Below are 8,636 nucleotides of genomic sequence, written 5' to 3'. Positions count from 1 at the left end.
TGCCTAAAATGTCAGCAAACAGCAGCTGCTGTGAGGCCAGAGAGCAATGAATCAGCTCTTCATTTGTGAAGTGGCTGAGCTCCTCTGACACATTTTTAACCAGACTTTGTCAAACCCGAGCTAAAAACAGAATGTGATGATGGTTTGATCAAGCCACTGATATCAAAACACAAAAAAGCACAAAAAACAATTTCCTACATCACATTCTCTCATACTTTTATTACAACACAACAGCAAATTTAGCATGTAAAGTTCTCTACACAAAACTAGCTTGCAGTTTCTAATATACAAATAATTATTTTATACTTACAGTATATAAATGTTTCTATTTCTATACATATATTCATATATTATACAAAAGTAACTCACTAACTTACACTTGGCTCAAATATGATTTGTAAACATATGTAATTATCAAATAGCAAATAAATACTCTGACATTTTGCTAATTACAAAATCCTTGATGTTGGATGTAAACAATGTATCAAACAATGCAATGCCAAAATACATAACTGTACAGAGTGCTTGAGCTTTTTAACCCATGACTTCCCAGAGTCCCTGTAGTGTGAATCCATCCTTCAGTTTCTCTATAGCCAGACCCAGTTCTTCAGAAAACACCGGCTCACGATCATGTTGCTTAAGGAGAGGAAAAAAAGATTCATTTAAAAGATAGATAGATAGATAGATAGATAGATAGATAGATAGATAGATAGATAGATAGATAGATAGATAGATAGATAGATAGATAGATAGATAGATAGATAAACAGATAAACACAGATAGATAAACAGACAGATAGAAAGATAAACAGATAAACAGACAGATAGATAAACAGACAGATAGATAAACAGACAGATAGATAAACAGACAGATAGATAAACAGACAGATAGATAAACAGACAGATAGATAAACAGACAGATAGATAAACAGACAGATAGATAAACACAGATAGATAAACAGATAGATAAACAGATAGATAAACAGATAGATAAACAGATAGATAGATAGACAGATAGATAGATAGATAAACACAGATAGATAGATAAATAGATAGATAAACAGATAGATAGATAGATAAACAGACAAACAGATAGATAGATAGATAAACAGACAGATAGATAAACAGACAGACAGACAGACAGATAGATAGATAGATAGAGATAGATAGACAGACAGATAGATAAACAGACAGATAGATAAACAGACAGATAGATAAACAGACAGATAGATAAACAGACAGACAGATAAACAGACAGACAGATAAACAGACAGACAGATAAACAGACAGACAGACAGACAGACAGACAGACAGACAGACAGACAGACAGACAGATAGATAGATAGATAGATAGATAGATAGATAGATAGATAGATAGATAGATAGATAGATAGATAGATAGATAGATAGATAGATAGAGATAGATAGATAGATAGAGATAGATAGACAGACAGATAGATAAACAGACAGATAGATAAACACAGATAGATAAACAGATAGATAGATAGACAGATAGATAGATAGATAGATAAACACAGATAGATAGATAAATAGATAGATAAACACAGATAGATAGATAAATAGATAGATAAACAGATAGATAGATAGATAAACAGACAAACAGATAGATAGACAGATAGATAGATAGATAGATAGATAGATAGATAGATAGATAGATAGATAGATAGATAGATAGATAGACAGATAGATAGACAGACAGATAGACAGATAGATAGATAGATAGATAGATCAGATATAGATAGATAAACACAGATAGATAGATAGATAGATAAACAGATAGATAGATAGACAGATAGATAGATATATAGATAGATAGATATATAGATAAACAGACAGATAAACAGACAGATAAACAGATAGACAGATAGACAGATAAATAGATAGATAAACACAGATAGATAGACAGATAGATAGATAGATAGATAGATAGATAGATAGATAGATAGATAGATAGACAGATAGATAGATAGATAGATAAACAGACAGATAGATAAACAGATAGATAGATAGACAGATAGATAGACAGACAGATAAATAGATAGATAAACACAGATAGATAGATAGATAGATAGATAGATAGATAGATAGATAGATAGATAGATAGATAGATAGATAGATAGATAGATAGATTGATTGATTTACCTTATTTCCATCTGCAAAATAAGCCTGGAGATGAAAAGGAGATAAAAAGCAGTGATTATAAATGTAATAAAATGTAAGGTAAATCTTAAATAAGAGAACATTCTCAAAGTCAGAATCATCAGAACTCGGTGTAAACATTTTTGAAACCTGGCAACAAAAGTCTGTGTTGGTGGGACATTGTGAGTTATGGCTTAAGCGATCATCTATTTTCAGCATGTGACACACACACACAGCACTATGTGTTGAAAGCAGAGCGTCATTATCTCTGAGAGTAGCATATGAGGTAAAACTCACGGTAAAAGCATCCGTGTGCTCGTCTGGCTCAATCTCCACGTCATCAGGCGGCTGCTCCACGGTCAGCTCCTCCAGAGGCTGAGGCTGAGAATGAAAGGTCATTTATTTTTATGTTATTTATGGGTTTTTTGCTTTGATTTACAGTAAAGTGGAGGCACGTGTAACAGTGATGTACTTCAGCTAATGGGGTTTTTGATACAACACAAAACGGAGAGCACCCATTAGAAGTATAGAATACAATACAGTTTCAAAACAACCGTTTAATATTATCACACATTTCACTATACATGAAAACAAATCTCTGTAACTACCTTTTCTTCCATCTCATATTCCACACCAAAAATGGGGTTTGCTGAGTACACTTTGTGTAAGGAGTTGATTTCCTTCACTGCATCTTGTAACTTGTCCATAGGATCGATCTTGAATCCCAGCACATATCCTCCTGTCTGAGATGGGGAAAAAAAAAAAAAAAAAAAATCACAAAATGTTAGCTACATTCACACCAGGGCATTAAATCCACAGACAAAAGTTCCATAGTAAGATTTTTTAAAATGTTTTTGAAACAAAGTCTCTTCTGTTCACAGAGACTGTATTTATTTGATCAAAAATACAGTAAAAACTGTAATATTGTGAAATATTATTACTATTTAAAATAACAGTTTTCTACTTGAATATATTTTAAAATGTAATTTATTCCTGTGATCAAAGCTGAATTTTCAGCATCATTACTCCAGTCTTCAGTGTCACATGATCCTTCAGAAATCATTCTAACATGATTTGCTGCTCAAGAAACATTTCTTATTGTTATAGTTACACCATTCAAAAGAACAGCATTTATATAAAATCGAAATCTTTTGTAACATTATAAATACCACTTTGGGTCAATTTAATGCATCCTTGCTAAATAAATGCATTATTGTTATTATTATTATTAATTTTTTTTTAATAAAAAAATCTTACTGACCACAAAATTTTGAACAATAGTGTGCAAATACCTTCTTTTATTCTTTAAAAGAGACATTCCACTTTTATTCTTCTTATATATATATATGGTTTTTCTGGAGATCTGCATCCTGGTCCAAACTTACCTGTTGAGAGCTCTCAATCACAAGAGCAAGTCCAAATTTAGAGTCTCTAATCCTTATGGAGCGCTTCAAACAATGGGATAAACAAAAGAAAGCATGGTTTTAATAAATACAACTCATTACTGATGGCTCATTCTTTGTCTTTAGAAGCAGAAGAAACACTCACAATTTGCAGATAGGGAATGCTGACATTGAAGCTCTCGTTCATGTTGGCATGCCACACTATCCTCACGTTAGTTATGAAAAACGTTCCAAGATTACCCTGAAACATAAGGCGATGCTTAATTACACATTATTCCCTCATGAGTCAAAATGACTCAGCATTAAAATTACACTTCATTTTTTTTGTCCAGAAAGCTTATATTGTTTCTATTTTTTATGCATTTTTGGGAGATTTTTTTGTTATTTATTATTTTATTTACCTCCTAAATTTCTAGATTTTAACAATAATGAAATTAACATTAAAATAAGCACATTCTTCTTGCAGTACATGCAAAAGTCAGTTTAAAAAAATCATGCATTGGGTGTCTCTGCTGACCTATTATGGAAAAATATAACATGACATTTCATGACTATTGCCACTAGATGGCCTGGAGCAAATGAACTGGACCACCATTTGTTTATGAATTCAGGCATGTATTTAATTAGACATTACAAAATCACTTTTTTGGATTTTTGTTAGGTTTTTGTAGTTTTGTATTTATGTTGAAATGTCAGATATTGCAATAATTCAAGTGAGTAAGATGGACAGCAGGAAAAAATGGTAAAAAAAACAAACAAGTAAAACATTGAAGAATATGTATTAGAATATGCAGATTTTTATTCAGAATGATAAAAGTTATTATTCCAAAAATGTTATAGTTGTACCATTCATTGTGTGTGTGTGTGTGCGCACGCATTGTTCTGCATTGTAAACAAGTTCAAATCTGATCACATATCTGTGTGTGGTCAGCATTGTAACTGATTGAATTTTATTAGAAAAAAATTGGGGGGGAAAACATTGCCCCATTAAACATTCATTTTAATGGGAATGTCTAGGTGTTTGTTTGTATATTATGTATGTGTGTTCATTGGGGATGTTCTGTGGTCTCATCCCTTAATCTGTGTGTGTGTGTGTTCTGGATTGTGCCAGATTTTTTTTTATTATTATTATTTTTTTATCTATTATTTCCCTCATTTCCCATTAATTCCTATGTGGGTCAATTTGACCAGTGAGGGAAGGATTTGTTACTATTTTTACAACCACAAAAACTACTTGAATTTGTTGTGTTTATTTCAAATTTCAAGTGTGACGAAACTGATAAGGTTTTGTGCCACTCCGATGAACACTAAATTTTTAAAAATTAAAAGGAAATGAATGTTGTGTCAAAATGACCAGAGGAGAGTATAAAGGTTAAGGCCCCAACAACAGGCTTTAAATACCTTTTTACACAAAAAATAATAATATTGTTAATCCACTGAAAATACCTGATCACTAGACAGATTCCAGACTCCATTAATTTTGTCGTACACCTGCTCCTGTGGCAGAAGCCTCAGCTGTTTATTCTGAATAAGAGCTCCTCTTAGCTTCAGATCCCGATACATTTTGGAAGTCTCATAAGCTCTGCAAGAAACAGAAATAATTAGTTTGGTAATATTTTATATACCTTATTGTATCTAATACTTTACATGTCTTTAGTAATATTATTTGGGTCAACTAAACGAATAAAAGTAAATAAATAAATGTATTCTATTGACATTCTAATAATTTCAACATGATCATTTGTTCCATGCTTTATCTTATGCAAAAATTCCTTTTATTGACACTTTCCCAAAAAAATGTTTTTTGAGTAATTTAAGGTAAAAGGCGACCATATTCTTTCAAAAATCTCTTTTTTTATTTACTTTTGTAAGTTACCCATTTATTATTTTCATAGTAAATCCAAACAGTCATTTATCTTTTGTGTGCAGTGCTAAATAAATATCGCTTTTTAAGCTTACAATACATACCTATGACTTCATCTTGTTACATTTTTCAAAACTACTAGAACATATTTTTGTTCTAACTCCTGTTCAAAATACTTCTGAGTGTTTACATTAAAAATGTGGTATTTAATTTTATGCAATTCACATAATATATTTCCTTGATTAAACCACAGATGTCACTATACTGTAGATTTGAAGATTAGTTTGCTAATAAACAAAAACAAAGCCAATATGCAACTCAAATTTGCAAAACTAATCACTAATCTTGTCATTATGTATTATGTACGCAAGTACCTGTGAACAGCAATGACTGATGTAAACAGTCTTGGACTTCCTGGGACCACATTTGTGAATATGAACTCAAATCTAGTGTTATTAGATTTGGTTAATATGTAAAGCGCTTCGGTCTGACCTCTCAGTTTCTGGGAAAAAAGAGGGAATTTGACATCATTTACATGGACTATTAAAACGTGCTTTTGATGTGAAGGAACATGAAGGAAGATGACTCACTGAATTTGCTGTCCTCGTGGTGATATTAATAATACAGTTGTATCCCACAGCTATTAATAAACACAAAAGACAGAATGTGTCAGATAATGATTGACAGTTCAACTGACATTAAACATCCCTGATGCATGAATGATTAAATCACAATGGATTATTTTTTAACTTAGAAACAAGAAAATAAACATTCAAAATGTTTTTGAGAGAGCTACATCTGTCCGTTGCAATAAAAACTCGAGTTTTAGATTTTTTCATTATAGTAATGAACTCTAATTACATTCTGTTCAATAGAGGGCGACAAAGGCTCACTATGAAGAGTTGCAACAGAGATTATTATTTAAAGGAACACTCCACTTTTTTTGAAAATAGGCTCATTTTCCAACTCCCCTAGAGTTAAACAGTTGAGTTTTACCGTTTTCAAATCCATTCAGCCGATCTCCGGTTCTGGCGGTACCACTTTTAGCATAGCTTAGCATAGTTCATTGAATCTGATTAGACCGGTAGACTGGTAAAACTCAACTGTTTAACTCTAGGGGAGTTGGAAAATGAGCCTATTTTCAAAAAAAGTGGAGTGTTCCTTTAATACTTCTCAAATACTCACACAAGTTGACTCTTGGCAGTGCCAATGAATGCCAGATTATCCTCAAATTGGTCACTAGGAGTCTTCCTATATGAAGACAAAACAAGACGTGACATTACAATAATCAAAACAATATACAATAAAAACAAGACAATTATTGATATTTAGCAAGGCAATAATCTAATAAGAAACCAATGAAGGTAACCACAATTTATTAGGGTGAAATGGCCACATTTAATCACCTCTATCCCCATTATTTCCCTTCGTGTCCTCGATGGAATCCAGGCAGTCGATGAGAGCTTCGCCTGGTCTTGTTTTCATCTGCCTTAAATGAAACATAAAATCACTTGTTGCTGCTGTCTGAGAGGAGATTAAAACACTGGATGGGTTATTTTACAAAATGTGTGTGTGTGTGTGTGTATATATATACATATATAATGATAATATATATAATATATATGCACAAAAAATAGCTGAATTTATTAAAATCCAGCTCCTGCAGATTGATCAGTTTTCAAGCATCACCCCTCGGCTCTTAATGCATCGTGTTTCCTTCTGGAGCATCAGTGAATGTTTGAACCTTTTTTAATAGTTGTGTTTGAGTCCCTCAGTTGTCCTCAGTGTGAAAAGATGAATCTCAAAATCAAAAGCATTATTAATGTTTTTGGTTTTTTTCTAGGAAGCATCTTGTAGTTTTAGCACATGTAATCAAAATAAAGTGTAAAACAGTATCAAATTAAAATGTAAAAAAGTGTGACAGTCCTGAAGGCATTATTATGTCTTATATTTTTATATTTTTATATGCATTTTTTTATATATTTATATTGTATAATTTTACCTAATAGTAGTATTTTAGTATTTATACTATAATATTTTTCATTAATATTTTTAATTAGTCTTTATTTTTATATTTTAAATGTTTATTTTTAGTTTACATTTTTAGTACTTTTGTTTTATTAGTTTTTAATATTACTATTTAGGATCAATTTATTTTAGTTCGGTTTTAGTTTTTGGCTTTCCCCCAGTATTTCTCATTTTGGTGCCTCAACATAAACCTATTTCAGTTAGTTGCCAAGACAAAATTTTGGCTTTATTTCAATTAACACAAATGTTTAAAATAGTTTTAGTGAACATTTACAATGATAACCCTGGTTATAGTTTAACTATAAACACCTTATTGATCTGAGAGAATGTTTAAAATCTTTAAAGAAACTTTATATTAATTGACTGACTCAAATGCATGATGAATATGAATGTTTGAGCGCTCGAGACCTGTATGATTACAACAAACACATCACAGGGAAACACTTGTACGCTTAATTTACATCCATCGACATGCCAAATGCATAAAGCGTCTTGATAGTTCATGATTTAATTAATGAATGTCATTAGCTTCCGAGCTAGCGGGTTAGCGCGAGGACTTACTGCGATGTGATGTCAAATCTCACGTCTCTGTCCTCCCAGAGCGCGTCTAACACTGACGCCATGATCGAGCAGCGTTTATAAGATAATTAAACTAAAATAAATATGTTTTTCCTCTGATTATAAGAACTGAAACCTTCTCGCTCGCTCGGTAAGAGGATTTAGATCAGAACAGAGCGTCTTCACGTCACCACGGTAACATCAGTGAGTACGGCGGTTCGCAAGGGACAAACTTCGAAAATCTAGATCTATTCAGTTTTGACAGGACTTTGTAGTTAAAGGGTTAGTTCACCCAAAAATGAAAATATTGTCATTAATTACTCACCCTCATAATTACTCATACTCACCCTACACCCGTAAGACCTTCATTCATCTTCGGAACAAATTAAGATATTTTTTGTTGAAATCCGATGGCTCAGTGAGGCCTGCATAGCCAGCAATGACATTTCCTCTCTCAAGATCCATTAATGTACTAAAAACACATTTAAATCAGTTCATGTGAGTACAGTGGTTCTACCTTAATATTATAAAGCGATGAGTATATATTTTGTGCGCCAAAAAAAAAAACTAAATAACGACTTTTTAACTGTCTAGTGATGGGCGATTCTACTTCTTGAAGATTCG

General features: G+C 32.1%; 1 protein-coding gene across 2 annotated transcripts; it reads right to left on the bottom strand.

Moving 5' to 3' along the window:
• Positions 1-199: 199 nt before the first annotated feature.
• bbs5 (Bardet-Biedl syndrome 5) lies at positions 200-8,605 on the bottom strand. Of its 2 annotated transcripts, none has more exons than XM_067410626.1 (12): positions 8,360-8,605; positions 6,833-6,911; positions 6,612-6,677; positions 6,017-6,066; positions 5,801-5,928; positions 5,009-5,144; positions 3,708-3,803; positions 3,545-3,607; positions 2,768-2,902; positions 2,457-2,540; positions 2,163-2,186; positions 200-636 (listed from the first exon to the last, which is right to left on the bottom strand). In XM_067410626.1, the coding sequence occupies exons 2-12, from the start codon at positions 6,909-6,911 to the stop codon at positions 535-537; spliced, it is 963 nt and encodes a 320-aa protein (XP_067266727.1). In that variant the 5' UTR covers positions 8,360-8,605; the 3' UTR covers positions 200-534. The 2 variants fall into 2 exon arrangements, with proteins under 2 accessions (XP_067266727.1, XP_067266725.1); XM_067410624.1 differs by lacking the exon at positions 8,360-8,605 and adding an exon at positions 8,016-8,303 and having other exon boundaries at positions 6,833-6,915.
• Positions 8,606-8,636: the final 31 nt, after the last annotated feature.

This window comes from Chanodichthys erythropterus, chromosome 14, assembly GCF_024489055.1.
Source record: "Chanodichthys erythropterus isolate Z2021 chromosome 14, ASM2448905v1, whole genome shotgun sequence".
NCBI classification, from domain to species: Eukaryota; Metazoa; Chordata; class Actinopteri; order Cypriniformes; family Xenocyprididae; genus Chanodichthys; species Chanodichthys erythropterus.
This window is presented reverse-complemented; position numbering and strand designations above follow the sequence as displayed.

Bases quoted from the DNA above. Each gene is read 5' to 3' on its own strand.
- bbs5 (XM_067410624.1), bottom strand. From the start codon at position 8,077: ATGGCGTCAGTGTTAGACGCGCTCTGGGAGGACAGAGACGTGAGATTT. The intron at 6,067-6,611 runs GTGAGTATTTGA...GTTTATTAATAG, and splicing joins ACTGCCAAGAGTCAACTTGT to CTGTGGGATACAACTGTATT. The intron at 2,903-3,544 runs GTAAGTTTGGAC...TCCCCATCTCAG, and splicing joins TGATTGAGAGCTCTCAACAG to ACAGGAGGATATGTGCTGGG.